Source organism: Peromyscus maniculatus, chromosome 20, assembly GCF_049852395.1.
Source record: "Peromyscus maniculatus bairdii isolate BWxNUB_F1_BW_parent chromosome 20, HU_Pman_BW_mat_3.1, whole genome shotgun sequence".
In the NCBI taxonomy this organism is placed as follows: Eukaryota; Metazoa; Chordata; class Mammalia; order Rodentia; family Cricetidae; genus Peromyscus; species Peromyscus maniculatus.
The window spans coordinates 8,308,214-8,328,547 of NC_134871.1; the positions used below are offsets into that span (position 1 = coordinate 8,308,214).

The window sequence follows — 20,334 nt, forward strand, 5'->3', positions numbered from 1 at the left end:
AGTGTATGTGTGATATTTTTATGCGTGTAAAAAATATGTAACAACTAGTTGGGATGGCTTACTCAGCACAGCTGTGAATGCTGGCCTTTCTGATACAGTTGGCATGAGAGGGAATCTTCAATCTAAATTTTATAAGTTCATAAAAGTTTTCAAAATATCACCTTCTGCTTCGGGGACAAATAAACTTTTCACCATGAGATTTTTATATGGAACCCTCAGTCCCAGCCCAAGCCACCGTATCCCACAACGCCCTGACAGTTCCCACCACTGCTGCAGTAGGCTGTCCTCCCCCTCGCCTAGCTCACAAGCATCTGTCTTATCAGCACAAGGAATCTTCTTCAGCATCACCTCTCCCACCACAAAGTACCAAATACTGCTGTGGATCGGTGTGAAGAGGGAGTCCAGTCGGCCACAAAGAAACGGCGTAGGGCGAGCATGTAGGAGATCCGTAGGTGAGCCAGGCCCTTTCAGCATGCTCTCAACCCAGGCCCTTTCAGCATGCTCTCAACCCAGGCCCTTTCAGCATGCTCTCAACCCAGGCCCTTTCAGCATGCTCTCAACCCGCACCATGCCAATGAGTCTTCGCACAGAAGGCGGCCAGCGAGGTGAAGGCTCACCTCTATTTCTATTTTCCCTTTTCTGCCTGGCACATGGCTTGGCTTCATTTTGCAGCCTCCTTCCTCACAATCCAGTTGGAGCCTCCTGCCTGAGTACTGGCCAGGAAAGGGGGCCAGTTCCAGCCTTGGCTCATGAACATTTCCTGCGAGTGATCCTCCACTTTCTAGCCCCTCCCCTACCACAACTTTGGAACTTTAGAGGCTGAATGTTAATGAGTCCTCCAAGGCATAAAGACTATGAAATGATTATGTGAGGCAAAGACTCCTTCTGCTCCTCCACCTACCCTTGCTGGTTGCTCTGGGTTGTGGACAAGAAATAGTCATTATTTATTTTATTGTGCTGCACTGTATAAGGCCACTTATACATTAGGGTCATTATGGCCACTATCCAAGACTGATACATATGGTATTCTTGTTGTCATTTTATAATATTTCTGGTTTTTCACTTTAGTGAAAAATTGTTAGAACTGGGCATGATCGTCTGCATCTACAATCTCTGCACTTAGAGGGCATTATGAGTTTGAGGCTAGCCTGGGCTATATGGTGAGGTTTTGTTTTGGGGGAAAAGTCTGGGAAAGCTCTAAGGGTAAGTCCTGACACAGACAAGTTTTACACACACACACACACACACACACACACACACACACACACACACACCCCTTCATTGGATCTGATAGTAAACAACAAAAACTCATTGTGATATAGGGGTAACAAATAACTTATTTTAGCAGCATGTGATATCGTTCCTGCCTCTCTCAGTACTCAGGAGGAGAGGCAGGAAGACTGCATGAAAATGTGAGACCAAGCCGGGTGGTGGTGGCGGCGGCGGCGGCGGCAGCGGCGGCGCACGCCTTTAATCCCAGCACTCGGAAGGCAGAGGCAGGCGGATCTCTGTGAGTTTGAGGCCTGCCTAGGCTACCAAGTGAGCTCCAGGAAAGGCGCAAAGCTATGCAGAGAAACCCTGTCTCGAAAAAACAAAAAAGAAAAAAAAAGAAAAAGAAAGTATGAGACCAGTCTTAGATACATGGTTGCCCAATGAGGCCTTGTCATGAATGAATTACCTTAAATGGGTTTTAAATGCAGCATTTCCTGGGAAAAGGACATACATAAATCAGAATAGGTGAGAGATAAGTATGGCCTTGCAACCCAATAGCCTCATTTCATAAGTGAGAAAGCTTGAATATAAGAAAGGACAGAAAAAAAAAATCTTCATGTAAAAAAGTTAAAATATATTTTTTATTTTAATTTTATTTATGTGAATGTGCACGTGCATGCATGCGTGCGTGCGTGTGTGTGTGTGTGTGTGTGTGTGTGTGTGTGTGTTCACACGCGCGCAAGATCTGTGTGGCAGTGCCCTTGGAGGGCCAGAGGATATCACCAGACCTCCTGGAGCTGGAATAACAGCATGGATGGGGGAGGGGCTTATGAAGTCCCGCCCCTAACTGAGATGGCTGCCTGGGCAGGGAGAGTACATTTCCTCAGGGATGTAACCCCTGAGAGGCTACCCGTCCTCCATGCCATTCACAAAAAGCAACAGTTAAGGGTACCCAGCGGGGGGGGGGGGGGGGGGGGGGGGCAGAGAACAGAGGGAGGTCATGAAGTTGGAAGAGAAAAACTGTAGGGGATGTAGAGGAACTGGAGGGGCAAAGGGGAGAGATTTGATCAAAACACAAAACACACGCCGTGGTAGCACATGCCTTTAATCCCAGCACTCGGGAGGCAGAGGCAGGCGGATCTCTGTGAGTTCGAGGCCAGCTTGGGCCACCAAGTGAGCTCCAGGAAAGGCGCAATGCTATGCAGAGAAACCCTGTCTCAAAAAAACCAAAAAATAAAAATAAAATAAAATAAAAACACAAAACACGTTGTTTGGATATGTGAAGTTCTCAGTAAAAAGTAAAATGTTAAAGAGAATTTGAAAATACATACTTTTTTTCTTAGATGAAATTTTCATAGGGCCAAGGTGGACTCTGGGCACATATGAAAACATTTTTTTAAAGGATTCCTCTTAGTTCCTGCCTGCAATGTCTTCTACAAAAAGGAGAAACAGCCTGGGCCAGAACATGCGCCTTGCTGCGAGAACCTTCCCAGCCTCAGCTCTAACAATGCCCAGAAGAAGAAGACTTCTAATTCAAACAGAGACAGGCTTATTCAAAAGGAGAGTTGAGCCATGACATATTTTCTAAGAGGGAAACAACATAAAATTGCATTATTCCCCCAGAAGATTGGCAGGAAATAATGCATTTACACCCGGCTTAGCTTCTCACCACAGAGAGAGAGTGTGAAAAAGCAGTGGTCTGCCTGTGTTCTGCTCCCTGCTGACACGAGTTTGCATTTGCCTGATTTATGAACACAACAGGCTCCATCTGGGAGAGAACACATTGAAACGTGGTTCTTACTCAGGGGCTTAGCTGGGTACGCAGTGAGTGAGAAAGATGCTTGTCAGCTTCACGTTCTATGCCTAGACAACATGTTCAGGGGCAGGCGTAACTGAGTCCTATGTTTAGGGGGCAGTTTCTCAGAAGTAGACCTGCATCTGTGTGTGGCTTTTTCACATTCTCTCCCTGTGGTGAGGAGCTGAGCTGGATGTAAATGCATTATTTCCTGCCAATCTTCTGGGGGAATAATGCAATTTTATGTTGTTTCCCTCTTAGAAAATATGTCATGGTTCAACTCTCCTTTTGAATAAGCCTGTCTCTGTTTGAATTAGAAGTCTTCTTCTTCTGGGCATTGTTAGAAGTGAGGTATATGCTGTTTGGTGTCATATTGCTTATACCTTTCTGATGCACAGAACAGCCACTGATAAATACTTCCAAAAGTGCTCTGCTCATGTTCATTCAACAAGTAAATGTTAATAGGAGTTACTCTGAGTCTGGCAACATATAGGGTAGAAGGAAATGCTAGTGTCATTCCTTCATAGTCTGGTTTTTCTTTTTTCTTTTTTTCTTTTTTTTTTTTTTTTATGGTGCTGGGGGTCAACTCAGGGCTTTGCACATGCTCAGTCATCCAATGACTGAGCTGCCTTTCCAGTCCTTATCATTCTCAGATATGGACTCGTCTAACTTCAGAAGCCAAAATTCCATTTCACCAAGTTCTTGGGGGCAGTTTCTTAGAAGTAGACCTGCATCTGTGTGTGGCTGATTTCTTCCTAAATCGACCTTGGGGAAAATCTGAAAAGTCGGGGAGAGAGGGAAGTAGAACAGGGGGGACAGGTAGAAAAGTAGGTCATCTTAAGTTTGGTCTGTCTGAGCCAATGGGGGAGCTCTGGAGTGTGAGGTACACATCAGAGTCAACCCAGGCTAAGATTTTTACATACCCATATTAGTCAACTATGGCCCAGGGGCTAACATGCCATTTCCAAGGATAAATTTCTAGGGAAATGAACAACTTTGGGCAGCTATGGGATGTAGCACATTTGCCAGGTGAAGCGGATCTGGCCAGAGTATCCATAATACCCAATACAGCGGATTTTATATCTGATGTTAGAATCTTAGACTTAAGGCCAAGAGGTAGTCACAGTGGATTTCAGTCTGACATTTTCTTTCATGGACTACAACATTTGAACAAATGAACAATTGACCATTCATTCTTAAGGCTCCTGTGAATTTCCTATTTCCATCACCACCCCCATTAAATTTTACATATGAGATGAAAGAATGTTAGCCTTATCATATTAGAGACAAAGTCAAAGGCATTTCCTCAAACATCTTCTTAGTCCTAGATAGAAAATAAAAAGTATTCACAATTTTGATTTCATAATTAAAAATATATAATCATCACCAGTAAATTTATCTCTACAATAGTTTTGTTTTTGGTAAGCTTCCAACTTACCACACATTTAAAAATACTTGCACAGTTATGATGTGCTAGACATTCTACGAGGTTTAGATTGTCAACAGAGAGAATAAGTTCAAAGTTTTGTGAATTATCAAATAATTGAATGATATCAGCGGCATCTATGCTAATACACAAAGGAGTTCCAAGGGGACATGCAGAACAAGCCACTGACCCTGGCTCAAAGGGACAAAGAGCAGCATTTACAGAAGAGCAAACATCTAGGCCAACAAACTCAAAATGGTTGGACCTTGCTCTGGTTTGAATGTGTCCCCAAAACACAGGTCTTAGAAACAAAATTCCCTTCACAGCCCTATTGAAAGGTAGGACCTATCAGGATAGTTAGGTCATGGGAGGTCTGCTAGTGTGAATGATACACATGGTCATTATGGAAGTAGTCTTGTGATAACAATGAGTCACTCTTTCTCTATCACTCCTGTTCACTGTTCAGTGACTTCTGCCATGTTATGCCTCAGGCAAGAAGGCCTCATGAAATGTGATCCTCTAGATCTTGGATTTCCAAGCCTTGAGATCCATGACACAATAAATCTGTTTTTATAAAGTATCTAGCCTTAAATTCTGTTACAGTACCTTCAAAATCAACAGATATACTCAGTGCATCAGTTTCCCTGTCTAGGTACCACTATATTCCCAGATGTAGCCCACACTGAGAAAATCTATTCATTCTTTCTTACTAGGACAGAACTCAGGCCCCCTTTCTCACCTCTCTATCTCAGGAAAGCAAGAAACTCGGTGAAATGAAATTTTGAAAAATGTGTACTCTTTATAAGATGTATTTTTTAAAGTATGTGAAGTCAGCCATCCATAAACAGACATGTTTGTTGACATAGCTTCAAGTATTTTTGCCTTTTTGATATGACTACCACAAAATACTAATACACACCCACAGCCCACATTCAAATAATTCTTGCTATTAAAAACTTAAAAAGATTTTTGTAATTTATTTGGGAAATATTTGGCTATGAGTAAATTACTGAGTTATGATTGGCTTTGATTTGTCAGCAACAAAAAAATGTAATTTACAATTTACTTTCATCGTCACTAATATTCCAATGAACATTAAATGCACTTTTGCATAAACATTGCAGGCAACTCATTGGATATTTATGCATTTCCATTATACTTTTCTTTTGCATACATTAGAGCAAATGTAGATGTCTAATAGGTTTATAGTTTCTAGGCCAGAGCCTGCAGTACCTGTAGGATGAAACACACCTACCCACACCTAGATTTATAGCTGATGTTAAAGTCAGACTCTAAGGTATATGTGTTTATGAATCTCTCAGAAACATCTTTCAGACCTACTGACTCACTAGTGATACTTGCATCGCTTTCCTGAAGTCTGCAATGGCAGATCACCAACATAAGTGTAAGATTCTGTAATATGGGTGATTGTTAAGGTCTCTTGATTGCTCAAGTGGGATCTGTGAGCCACCTGGATTTAATGAGTTAGTTGTCAAGAAGCGAGGGCTAGACAACCCTGTGATACATTATTTCAATCCTGTGCTCTGGTTCTGGATTGCCAAGACTAGTGCTGGCCACTAGAAATAAGGCTGCTACTTGCCGCAAAGGATTACTAGTAACTACCAGACACAAAAGCCAAGCGGCCAAAAGCTACAGGCTATGCAAACACTGGCTTGGGGTAGAGATTAAAGACCAGTCCTTACACATGGTACCATGCTAGGTCTCATTGGAGAGTTTTCAGTAGCACCCACACATTAAAATTATGTGTGTATGCATAGTATATGTCTGTGTATTGATAAATGTACACATATACACTATTTAATATAATATGTAATGCAATTTAGAAAAATGTAATTATATAGATTTTTAATATCTTATACTTACAGCTTGAGATAATTAAAAAATAACACATCAGCAATATTGTGCCAAAGAACTGAATTGTGCATACAATAGACCTTGTATAATAGACTATTCAGTGCTTCCAAAACTTCGGTATAGAATCATTAAACTGTCTAAATTTAAACATTCCTAAGTCTTGCCTAAAGAGCTTTCTGCATCTGAATGTCTGAGGTTAAAGAGCAGGATCTGTTCCTTAAACAAAACAAACAAACACCACCTGATGAGTGAGGTGGTAGATCTGTTGTTTTACAAAAATTTAAACATCTGGTCCTTCCCCGAATGACAACACTCCAAGAGGAAGGCAAAGTCCATGTCCAAAAATGGGCTTCATCAGAGTAGCTAAGAGCAGGAAACTAAATACCCCAGAAGCTCCTCCCTCTCAGATGTGAACAGATGAACTGCCATCCAAGTAAAAGGCTAAGAGGTTAGAATCACAGCTTTATGAATGATCAATTCCTACTTTATTAGGACAATAACCCAAATAGGATTCCTGCCCCCAAAGTACAGGGTATGACATCTTCATTGTTAAGAGTCCTACTACTTAAATGTCTTCTTGGAAGATTTTCTCAGTCACGAAACTCCACAGTAATCTTTACTTTCATAATTTCGTAGAAAGATAAAGAACAATGCTGGAGCCAGAGAGATGAGCTAAACTCTTGGCTCCAGCACGGTCTAGTTCTGACCATTGTTTAGCTCCTCCAACTTTTAGACCTTCTGCTTCTCTGTCTAGAACAATGGAGGTGGCATTGCCTAGCATACATAGATATCCTGGAGTTAAAGAATCGAACACAGACATCTGCATATGATCCATACTTGATGGTGTAGCTTATTGACATTTTAATTAAAATAAACAGCCAAGTCCCGATTGCATAAACTGTCCTCACTGTGGCTGACTGTGCAAATGTTTTCCTGAGACTTTATAAAAATCCATCTAGAGTTGGACCCACAAAGAAGAAAATCCAATCATTCTGGCTACCAGTTTTGTGGTAATAGCTTACTTTGCTTTTTCTGAGGGAGGAAGATGCCCAAGGGGCTCATTATCATGAACCTAGTATTTTCCAAAGTATTTTTTAGATGACTCTCTCATCACTGCCTAATATTCATGACAGGAATGAAATCCATCCAAATAGTTGACTCAAGTTCAATGTCTCAAGTTCAATGTTTCATTTTTGATGAAATGGAACATTCCATACAATACGGTCTTTGTGTACATCAAAACCACAAAATCAAGAAGCATGCTTCAAGGGTCCTTTCAAGGTAGAATCTAAGTATTAAAAAAATACATTTTCTTGACTTTTTGTATTTCTTCACCATTTACTAAGACATCTTAATTTACTAAGCACAGGCATTACAAAAAGTCCTTACTCATTAGGCCAGCCTGACAAACAGTGGATGCCAATAATATTACCTTAAAATCCTATCATTAGAAATGCTTCATATGAATGAATCTCCACGACAACTCCATATAGTGCAAGATTATGTCTTTAACTGACAGATGATAAAGGTGGGTCATGGTGACATGGAGTAACTGGGCCCACACCATACAGCCTGGGTTTAAACCTGGTTACCAATGGTTGTGTGTGCCCTTCCCCAAAGACCTTTTCATCAACACCCAAGTTCACCAGGTTCCAGGGGCAGAGCACACTCCACAATAGTTCATCTATTGATAAGGAAGGGCAGCTACTGCTGAACCATGAGGATGAGGGGAGCAGTGGAGAAAAAGGACTCCCACATGGGTTTGCCCTCATTAAAAAACTAACACACCCTGCACATTGAGGAACTGCTTCCCAATGGGCCATAAAAGCGTTTCCTCATCATCTGTATTTTTTCCTCTCAATTTTTGGTAAAAACAAGTTGAGCCGGGCGGTGGTGGCGCACGCCTTTAATCCCAGCACTCGGGAGGCAGAGCCAGGCGGATCTCTGTGAGTTCGAGGCCAGCCTGGGCTACCAAGTGAGTTCCAGGAAAGGCGCAAAGCTATACAAGAGAAACCCTGTCTCGAAAAAACCAAAAAAAAAAAAAAAAAAAAAAAAAAAAAAAAAAAAAAAAAAAAAAAAAAAAAAACAAGTTGAAAGATAGGCATAATTCTAAAATTTTTCTTTGGGTGCTGGCCGGAAAAATTGAACTTGGAAGAAATGGAACGCAGAAGTAGAAAAAAGGTTGTCTTTCATTTTTCTTTTCTCTGTAGTATTTTTAATTCTTCCATGACCTATCTATCTGTCATCAACTTACCTAGCTCTCATTTATCAATAATCTATCTCTCTATATATGTCTATCTTTATCATCAGTCTCTATATCTTTATTCTCTACTGATCTTTCTAAATTTCTATAATTTTCTTTCTAATATTCTATATTTTCTCTCTATAATCTATCTCTTTCTATCCTTGTATTTATCTACCCCTGTAACTCTAAGTATGTATGTATATAAGTATGTTATCTAGCTAGCTAGCTAGCTATCTACCTACCTACCCACCTACCTGCCTTATCTATCTGATTTCCTAAGGACCATATAAATGTGTAGGGTGGAGACTGAGAAATCTACCGCACACCAGAGGAATTTGAAGATCTCATGAAAGGCTATGTACTCAGATACCAAGAAAAGAAGAAAGTAGGCAGGAGGTGGAGGGGATGATGGGCAGGGGTGCAAGATTTATAGGAAAAGGGAGGAAAGGCCCAGAATATTTTAGTTGGAATGGCTTAGAGTGAAACCTGGATGCCTGACTGAATTAACTGCAAATGTAAGCTTGAACCACCATTTTCAACAAGCTAGTGTGTTGGCTCCCAAGGTTGAGGCGGAAACTTACTCTGGGAAGTCTAGCTAGACTTGCTTATGGCCTCTGGCCCAGAGTTGAATAAGAGTTGTCTCCAAGAGTCCAAGATTCCCCTTGGGAAAAGCCAGAATAAGCTGGAAATATGAGGAGAGGTTATATTTTCTTTTTTATTTCTCAAGACCTCCTACCCTCTCAGTAAATTCAGAAGTAACATTGGCACCAGATTCACGAAAGAGGTCACCCTTTTCCTAAGCTACCCACCAGGTGGTAGTGTGAGGTTTGGACTGTCAAGACAAGAACTGCAGAATGCTCTAACCAGTTACTCTGGTTGTGAATCCCAACCTTCTGTTCACTCTCAGTCAGCAGAGCGCCACGATTATTGCCATTGTTGATAGCATCCTATAGCAGAACAGGGATAATTGTAAAGTATTTGTTCTCAGTATTCTTTAAGTATCCCCATATCTACCACTGCCTAGCCAGATGGACCTGGTACTCCATGTCTCCTGAGAGGGTTCTCAACCTATGTCTGTCTACTTCTTTCAAAACTAGTCCCTGCAAAGTAATTCTTTTAGACCTTGACCATTCTCCAGCCTTCAGATCACCTGACTAAATATATCAGAGTCCCCCAAGTGGCTCTTCTTTAACCAATCCTTCTTCCTGCCTCCTCCGCTGCCTCTAAAAGATTCATTGTTTTCCGTGCCCAAGAGAGTAGGCATGAGATCCTGTCCTGCTTTTTCCTCCTGTAGGTGGTCTGCAGATTGCGCTCTTTAGCAACTAAAAGTATTCCTGCTTTCATAATCTTCTCTGCAGATGGTAATGGGAAACTCTTTTCATGCTGAGGGTAGTAAATGGCATGGTGCAGGTGCTCAGTTATGGCTGATTGAGAAAAGTGTGACTTGTTCTTCCTTCATGCAGAGCAGCTACGTCACAGATCCATGGCACCTCTGTTTTCTTTCATGTGAATGGTATCTCCTTAATTTTGTGCCAGATGATACTATCTTCAAATACCTCTCCTAAGGTAATAATCACAGGATCCACTTCTTTAAAGGACATGTGGTTTCATACTGAATGGATATTCCTGACCATCAGATTTTTAAAAGAACTCCATCCCCAGCCAAGAGGATTTCATAATCAGCATCAGATACATCCTCCAAACTTTATTTCCAAATGGAGGGAGAGGAAGAAACAAAAGCCAAGTATAGATAGCTTATCATTTTATGACAGCTCTAAACTTTTATTGTCAAAGATGAACACATGTGAATAGAAAAAATTTATTAAAAGTCTGACTTCAGATATGGATTGTAAGAGAAATAATTATAAAACCAAAGGACTCTTGCCTACCAGGTTTGGTTCCGAGCTCTTCGCCAAGACTGAGCTCTATGTGTAGATAAATCAAATAAACTCACCCAACCAAATCTTCAGACATGCTGCTTTCAGGGCTTCCTGAAGGAATCTAGCTGTGTAACCACACAGGATCTTAGCCTATGCACTTGGCCAAAACATATAAATACTTCTAGACACTCCTCCCACATGCACAAGAACCCTACATAAATCTAACTCTCAGAAAAGGCCTTCTTCAGTTGCACTAGCCTAAACATGTTCTATAGCCTAGTCCATTTGGTAAACAGAAACTGCACCAAGATTTTAAACAAATCTAAACATGTTAAGAAGACATTTCAAATCCCATACCTATGGACCCAAAGAAAAATTAATTTTTCTTTTTCTTTTCTTTTTCCAGTATTGGGGAAAGTGGGGCTCCATGCATACCAGCCAAGTACTCTACCACTGGAATGTACTTTTATTCTCCATTTTGTGAGAAGGAATCACTAAGTTGTCCAGATTGGCCTTGAGCTCACTATAGCACAGTCCAAGCAGGACTTCAACTTGCAGTCCCCCTGTTTCAACCTCCTAGGATTGCAGACCTGTTTCCCCATTTCCATATCCTTGAGCAGCCTAGTGAGAGGAAGCCACCCATAGTCAGGCCTGACAGAGGAGAGAAGAAGGGTACTAACCCAGTGTTAGCCCCCTAAAGTGTATCAACTCCCAGGGGATGCTATGCATGTTGAGCTTCATTGGACAAGATGTAAGTGTTTGCCATTGCTCTAATTCAGGGATTAGAGAAATGTAGGGTTCCTCCCAAGCCCAAACCAGCGATCATTTAGGAAAATAGACCCTGAAGAGACACACGCTTAGGTCACAAGACATGGAGAAATCAAGCTGGTACAGACTTAGAAGCTCCCTCCCTAGTGTCTAGCTTTCAGAGTGCTAAAAAGGTACTGTGTGAGCTCTAGGGAAGAAAAGTCATCAACAGTCTGATCCAGCTGTGAACTCTGCAAGCTACATTAAAGACTGGCCTGAAAAATACACCCATTCATGCAATAGTAGCATGAATGTTATTAGGGTAACCAACTATTTTCTGTTTGGATTTAAGCCCACTCAACAGGATGGGACTCATGCCTGGTTTTGTAAACTGGACCAAGAACCCATGGTGGGTAGGTCATAGACTCTAGGGGAGAACCTACTACTATATATTTAGACTAGGTATCAAAGTGTTTTATAAATATTAACCTCTATGGCCATAAATTACTTCAGCTTTTAACACTCACCAGACAAGTTTCATTTTGCAGTAAATATCAATTAATACAGATGTACAACTGGTCAAAATGCAGAGAATAAATGATTGTAGTGTTCAGATCTAAACTGAACATCTGTATCACACTCCTTCCCCCTCAAGGCTCCGGGGACATCATGGAAGAGGGAACAGAAAGATTGGGATAGCCAGACATTGGGGAAGACTGTTATAAAATAATGTTTTCTTGACATGCCAGGGCTGTGGTACATATTAACTCACAGCAGCTGTAGTTGCATGCATAAGACTTACACATTATCAAGCCAGTCAGAATGCCAACATGTTTGGTGGAGGGGCTTACAGAGCCCCACTCCTAGCTGAGGGGCTACTGGGAGTTGATGGATGCTGGGGAAGAGACAGTTTTCTTTAGGGATGTGGCCTCTGTTGCCCATGATCCAGTGAATGGTCCTATACCCATGCATATCCCGGCCACACTAATTGAACTCAGTGGATTCAAACAGGAGGCTATGAAGTTGGGATGGAGAATTGGTGGTGAGTATCTGGGAGGAGTTGAAGGGGGTGAAGTGGGGAAATGATACAACCAAAATATATTGTGTACGCATATGAAATTACCAAAGAATAAAAACATTTTTTAAAATAAAGACATTTTAAAAAATCAGATAGCTTTTCTTTCCCTTGAAAACATAGTGAGTGAATTTTTATTTCCTTCATGTTAAAGTTCAAAATTTTAGGTAAAAAAAAATTAATATTGTGAGTAAATCTGACTGCATTTCACAATAAACTTGCATTCCTATACATTACACAGGCATGTAGTCACTGATTGCAACAGTTTTCTTCTCCTCATCCACCTGGTCACCTCTGTCTTTCAATCAAGTAGCAGCCTAAATGGCCCCTCCTCAGAGAATCCTCAGGTCCTGCCAGCCTGGTTTGATTTTCCATTCTTTTGTCCTAACAGAACTCTGACCCCATCATAACACATGACAAAGTTTTAATTTTCAATTTCCCCCAATAAATTATAATCCTCCAAACCTGCCTTAGTGAAAATTTGTCAATGAAACAAATGCCATTATTTCAACGTACACCTTGCTTGATGATTTTTGTATGTTACTTTGCGGCTGTCTATTTGAGCTGGTAAAAAGAACAGATAACTGAGACATACTAAACCAATGGAGAGTCCTTTATAAGCCACACTACTTAAATTTCCACTTACGTGGCTGTTACTTTCTTTTAGGTCTATACTTCAAGGATGAAACAACGACAACAAAAACTAGAAAAACCTACTAAGCCACTAGATCCAGTTCAGCGCAAATAAGAATCAGGCTTGGGAGCACTCGGAGCTGAATGCTGCCAACTGGGGTAAGTTTGATGAAAGAAATGGAGATAGAAGACATGGCTGAATGGAAATAACTACGTAATAGACAGAAATTAGACTGACAAAAGAAAATACACAACCCCTAACTTGGTGCCCATATATAACAACCTGTCTGCAGCAAAGTGACTAGGCAGGAAGTCTACCTTGCCAACAACCAATATTTGGCAAATTCTTACCCTCTGGCCTGGAGAGCCATCACGTCCTGGTGAACCCACACCTCCAGGGACACCCTAGAGTGGACAAGAACAGAAAAGAGTCAGAGTTACAGAAACAGCTGGTCTGCTTCCCTGGGACAGACCACAGCCTCCGAACAAAGCCATTGGCACAATGGGAACCCCCTTGGGACACAAAACTGCAACCCAGAAGTTCCTACTGAGAAATAAATGTTCCCAGTCTCCATCAGTGTGACTTCCAGACCAGTCAACGAACATGGGCAAATGTCATTAACAGAAACCCCTGGCAAGGTCACAGCTGATGTCAGAAGCTTCAAGCTTCTGTCCTTGGCAAAAGACTAACAGCAAAAATAATACCTGTGGACCAGGAAGGCCAGCATCTCCTTTATCTCCTTTGTCACCTGGCATTCCCTGAGTGTCCAAAAGTACAGAGTTAGTTCACAGACATAAGTTCTCAGTTCATCCATCCGCTGACAAAATACTGTCAGTGTTGCAACAGTAAACTGCCTTGGCACTAACACCCACATATCATATTTCACTTCTCACATATGCTAAGCCATCCATGTAAACATTCCTACGGAGCTGGATGTCTATGTCCAAGAACAATTCCAACCCATCATGTGCAGTCCCAGATGGCCAAGCTGATAATGCTAACACATGTGGGGATGAGTTGAATATTAAAATGTTATTTATAGTTTACAATTTAAAAATCACATACATTTCAATGAATTAAATTACATTTCTTTTCAAAGATATCCAATATTTCAGAATAGTCGTTTAGTGACCACAATCTAAACTCTAAAATCCACTCAGTGAACTATATTCTAGTGGAAAGTAGAAATAGGGAATCATAGGGTGGCTTTTATTCTTCTGTGTTCAGAATGGCTACACATCAATAATAAATTGGTATAACAGTTGTTACCTTCTAGATGTTAAAAGTTTAGTCAAGGGCTGGGGATGTAGGTCAGTGGGTAAAGCACATGAGGACTTTCAAAGTTTGATCCCCAGTGCCCATATGAAAAATAAAAATCTGAGCATGGTATCACATGCTTGTAATCCCCGCACTGGGGTGGGGCACTGGAGACAGGTGGGGGTCCCTGGGGATCCCTGGACAGGCAGCCTAGCCTATTCACCACATTTTAGGCCAATAAAAGCACTGTCTTTCAAAACCAAGGTAGATGACTCCTAAAGATGACACTCAAGATTGACCCTTGCCTCCACTTGCATACATGCACACGTGCACCTGCATTCAGTACACCCACGAAAACACATGCCCTTGTGCACAGTACACACACACACACACACACACACACACACACACACACACACACACACACAATGATTTTATGAAAGAATTTAGATGGACAAGCAAAGGCTGTCCATGTTGGCCCTGCCATCCTCCTTAGGTGCAATCCTGTGGGCATGCTTACGCCCTTTCCATTTACCTGTCTGCTGAAAGACCACCATCACTGAGCAAATAATGGATTGTGGGTTGAGTTAATGAATGATCAGCCAGTCATGATTTCCTCATGAACTGAGACTCATTGGTAAGACACAGAATATAAAAGCTCATTCTATATGCCTTCATGGAGAACAGATAACAATAAAAACCCATCTGAATATGTGCATACAACTCACAGGCATGCCTTGAATGGACAGACCACTGGGTCCTTGAGGTCCAGGGGGGCCCTGGGGTCCTGCAGGACCTGTTTCCCCCCGAGGGCCTTCTGGTCCCTAGAAGCAAGAGAGAAATGTTACTCTAGAAGTTAGATCCTCTAGAATCCGAAAGACATCTTTGCGTACAACACTTATTTCTTAATACAACTTCTAAATTATGAAATGCTCAGAGGGTAGCAAGGCACCAAAAGCTTCAACTGATTTACCTCCCAGGTAAAATGTCATCAGTAAGCCATCAGAACAAACACACCAGGATTTCATCAACTATATTTATTTTGTTTCTGCAAATAAGAATGCTATGCCAATTATGTGAGCAAGTAATCCGCCACAACTGCCCAACACTTCCCCAAGAGGAAGCACTGCAGGACCACCCTCCTGGTTTAGGAAGGAATCTGGATGAACAGGCTCTTCCCCATCCTCCCTGCTGCCAGTTCCCACCTTGGTGGGGAGCCTCAGCCTCTCTCTGAGAACTTCCCCCCATGCCTGTTTCCTTTCCCCACCTCCCTGCAACACCACAGTGCAGTTCTGCAGCCACCAAGCACCTCAGCTCCCAAACAATCTTCCCTTTATCCAGGCCAGGGTCAGACATCCCTCTCACATCAGTAGCTCCCACTTCTTTCAGACCCTATTGGGTTTTAAACAACTCAACGAATAATCTTAGACTCCAAATATCTATTTTTGCTCAATGTCTTCATCCTTGTCAAATTTCTTGATGACAACAAAAGCTATCCCTATATTAAATTATGATCTGCTGTGCCTGGGTAGTGTCCTATTCTGTGTAGTGGACATGCTACAACTGTACATATTAATGCAGTACCACACGGTACTTCTTCTCCACACATGCATGTGCAATGTATCAATCCATGGTAAGAACATCTAACTCCTCAAATGTGTGTGTGTGTGTGTGTGTGTGTGTGTGTGTGTGTGTGTGTGTGTGTTGAAAACATTGAAAATCCTTTCTGCTAGCTTTTTGAAATAGAAAGTATGTTATTGTTACCTACAGACCTTATTATGCAGTGGAATATTAGAAGTTATTTCCCCTGTAATTTACATATTTGCTAATTCTGTCTCATTCTTCATCCCCACTCTTGAGCCTTGGGTAACCACTATTTTACTCTTAATTTTTTACAAAATGTTTAGATTCCGTATATGAATAAAATCATTCATGACTTTCTCTGCCTGATTTATTTCATTTAATATAATTATCTCTAGGTCCATCCATGTTTTACAATTGACCAGATTTGACCTTCTTAAATGGTTAATTAGTACAGGCATCACTTTTTCTTACCCACTCATCTTTTGATGGACAGTTGGGTTGTTTCCACTTTTTATCTATAGTGAGTTCTATTGCAATAAACACAAGAGTACAGATATCTCTTCAACATACTGATTTCTTTTTTCTTTTCTTTTTTTCTTTCTTTCTTTTTTTTTTTTTTTTTTGTGGTTTTTCGAGACAGGGTTTCTCTGTGTAGCTTTGCGCCTTTCCTGGAACTCACTTTGCAGACCAGGCTAGCCTCGAACTCACAGAGATCCACCTTGCTCTGCCTCCTGGGTGCTGGGATTAAAGGTGTGTGCCACCACCACCCGGCCTGATTTCTTTTGTATTTATAATTTCAAGTGTTTAATTTGTAAATCGTCTCAAATATGAAATTGTTCAGTGGATTTCTTGAGACAAAGAATATGGAAAAAATGCTAATGGGGTACACTGTAGATAGGTGATCAAGACAGACTAAGTTTCCTCAAGATTTAGTGTACAGGTAAAAATCACATGGAAAAGTCCAGAAGCTGAGGATGCTGGCAAAGTCTGACCTGTCCAGACCACAGAGTGCTGATGACATGCTTGTAAATGAGGTCGTAAAGATCATGTTGAAAGAGGCTGGAAAGACAGCTCAGTGCTGAAGGCCCTGTATACTCTTTCAGTGAATTCAAGCGTGGTTCCCTCTCCCCACATAGTAGCGCACAACTGTCTGTAACTCTAGTTCCAGAGGACCTAATGGCCTCTTCTGCTGTCCATCAGGGTAAGACATGCACATGGTGCATAGATGTGTATGTAGGCAAAACACCCATATACAAACCAATACAATAAAATTAAAATGAAATACTTTTTAAACTCTACATTGAAAGTAGAAATTGATTAAAATTACATGACAATTAGAATGGAGAGGGAGAGAGCCTGGGAAAGAATCTGAAAAAAGTCAGAAAGTTAGTGCCAGAACAAAGAGAGAATGGCAAAGAGGAAACAAATTCCAACAGAGAGCTAGCCAAATGAGTCAACTACTGCAGAGATCGCAAGGAAGATAAACATTAAACAATAGCCCGTGGAACTAGTCACATGTGGTGACTTTAGTGAGGACAGCCGCACAGGACTTGAAGGGGAATGAGAAATCACATGTGATTTGAGAAGTGTGTAGAAAATGAGACTGTAGAACACCAAATGATAACTCTCCTTATAAGGAGCATGCAAGGTTTATGTGGAAGAGGCCTAGAGCATTAAAATTGCAATGTGCTTGAGGAAGGGCAACTTACAAACACCACTTAGAATGCTGAACAGTAATAGTCTAGTACTATATCATTTATGTATTATTGGTGAGTAGGGCAGAAGGTAAGTGGCTCATTTTATTCTTTACAATATAAAACAAATAGACTAGAAGAGACCAGTGACCACTGCTTTTTGATCCAAAATCTTATCATCTACTTGGTGTTAGAAATGAAAAAAGATTACATGTTGGGAATTTCCCTACATGTATATATGCGTGTGTGTGTGTGTGTGTGTGTGTGTGTGTGTGTGTGTGTGTGTGTGTTATAGTTTATCTGCTCTCATACTGTTCACAAAGGTGATACTCTGCTGTCCAAAATCTACTGCATAGCAGTATCCTTTGTTTGTCAAAACTGCCACACAGAAATAACCATACTGGTGACAATCCTGTGGGAGTGGATAATTAGAGAAAACGGGTTGCCTTACAGTCACCAAATATCAGAATTTGTTCAGAGTCATCATTAGAACCGTTGTCCACTGAGAATGTTGGGGAAATTATTGGGGTCTTGCTGAGGGAGGCCCTGAGAAACAGAAGCCAGAAAGCATGGGAGCTCCTGGGCTCCGCCATGGGTGACGGAGAGAAAGAGCCAGAGCAGCCCTGTTGAGAGGGGGCATTCGGTTCTAGCCTTTCTTACAACATGGTAAGAGATGGAGCCACGTAAGGAACAGTGAGCCTCTCTCAGAAAATGGAACAGATAAACCACAAAGCATACATCCCATGGTCTTTGAATTGGATAATACTTGATTGATTGTCTTCGGCTTTCTTTCATTTACTTCTTTTTCACGCTCACATCTTGTCCTACCTTGTATCATCTGTTTCCAATTCTAAAGTGAAACTCCTCTTTAGTGCAATGGTCTCTTCTATATGAATTAATAGTATGTGGAGCTAATGTATTTGAAGCACTAAATCAGTAAGACAGGTGCTATGGAAACCATGAGAAGTGATGTCACAAGAATGAGATGGAGAATTGAATTAGAAAGGACCTGGAGGGGCTGGAAAGATGAGTCAGTGGTTAAGAGCACTGGTTGCTCTTGCAGAGGACCTGGATTCGATTCCCAGTACTCACATGATGGCTCACAACCACCTATAACTCCAGTTCTAGGGGATTCGATGGACTTCTATTCTGGACTATTCTGGACTTCACAGGGACCGCACACAAGTGGTGCACAGACATACATGCAAAACACCCAGATACATAAAATAAATCTTTTAGGAAGGAAGGAATGAAGAGCCATGAATATGATGCCAACAATGGCCAAGCCATGGTCCATGGCTGAAAGTTTTAAATAAGCATAAATCCAGCTCAGGAAATTAATCTCAGAACAGATGTGTAGAATCAATCAGAAAGTCAAGGCACTGCACATAGATCAGTTAAAGATTTTCCAGGATCCAGAGGGGAGAGGATGAGGTCTGAACTCAATTAGTAGCTGGGCTTCTGCCAGTCCTTAGGATGCCTTTGTGTGAAGGAGAAAAATGTGTGTTTTGATGTGGGCTGCATGGCCTGGTCAGTTTGGCTGACCGATGCCTCTGCAATGCATGACCTGAAGCATCATACTTGGTGGCCTTGGGTACTGAGAATAGAACTCAAAGCTAGGTGTTTGATTATATATAGTGCAAAACTGGAAAAGGAATCCAAAATGTGGGAAATTTCCTGGGAGGGACTGAGGCTGAATTGTGATTGTGTGATCCTGCTTAAGATATTTCTGTTACAGATGCAGACAGAGAAGCACCTTACAGACCTGTAGGGCCACCTTGTAGACTAAGCCACACAGGACACTGGCATTCTTGTCTGTCCCAAAAGTCTTTCATTTGACTGAGTTATTAAATACTTAATAACACATCTGCATTAGAAGTCAAAATTGTAGACATGAGTGTCACAAATGCATAAGATGCTCTAAGTCACAAGGTAGCCACATCTAACTCCAAAGTGATAACTAGTGGAGACAAAGAGGGAACACATTACCTTCGGCCCCTGTTCACCTTGTTGGCCTTTGGGTCCTCGGAGGCCTGGACCACCCTGGCAAACAGATGTTAAGTATTAGCTCAAGAACAAATCTCAAAACAGCATACTTTATTCATCTGTCTTCATAATATGGGATTAGGTCACTGCTATTTTATATGAAGCCCACACATTGTGTACCAGTAAATGTTCATCACGATCTTCAGCTGGAAACTCCCCACCCAGTTCTGGCCCTTCCTGCAGATCATTTCATAGCCTCAGAAAAACCTTTGCTGCCAGGTCCTTTTAAACCTTAAAAATCCTTATATGATTTGTTTATTTAGAGCTTTCTATAACGCTACTTTGGTTCACATATAAAAAAATAAAATACTCAGTTGGCATGGGATTATGTGTGTTTTATACCATAACTTCATAAAAGGCCAATGAAAAATCAGCAATTCAACTCCAACTATTTATATAGAAATAAAAGTAATTTACTGTTTCTGAAATTATAATCATTTGTTTTTCTTCCCAAGATGTTCTGACATATCAATGCACCAACTGTGCCATTATTAGTGGAAATTTCCTTTATTAGACATATCTATTTACACAACAAACATGTGGATATATTCTTTATGTATTTGTTCACATTTGTAAACACACATCTACATACAATACATGTATCCTCTGAATATTTTAATTGGCTAACACATTTAAATAAATCTGTTTGTCAAAGCAAATAAAGAATTAAAATAAATGGAAAAGAGTATCACTAGATCACCTTAAAAATGAGTGCAGTGTAGATGGTGTCATTCAATTTACCTAGGTTTTGCTCCTACTAAAGTCTGTACAGACAACCTTGCTCTATAAATGGAGAGGTGAACAGTGTGAGTGTGGGTGACACCAGACAACTTCCTCATTTGAACAAAAGGACTGAAGAGCACT

The 20,334-nt window shown here is 41.1% G+C and overlaps 1 protein-coding gene across 6 annotated transcripts in view; it reads right to left on the reverse strand.

Moving 5' to 3' along the window:
• The window catches only part of Col14a1 (collagen type XIV alpha 1 chain), a 201,637-nt gene that overhangs the window by 32,631 nt on the left and 148,672 nt on the right, over positions 1-20,334 (reverse strand). For all 6 annotated transcript variants that reach the window (XM_076555764.1, XM_006982385.3, XM_076555765.1 and 3 more), the window contains exons 37-40: positions 19,414-19,467; positions 14,875-14,970; positions 13,594-13,647; positions 13,240-13,293 (exon numbers count right to left, since the gene is read on the reverse strand). In XM_076555764.1, the coding sequence (XP_076411879.1) occupies positions 13,240-13,293; positions 13,594-13,647; positions 14,875-14,970; positions 19,414-19,467 (258 nt within the window). The remainder of the gene's footprint in view (positions 1-13,239; positions 13,294-13,593; positions 13,648-14,874; positions 14,971-19,413; positions 19,468-20,334) is intronic.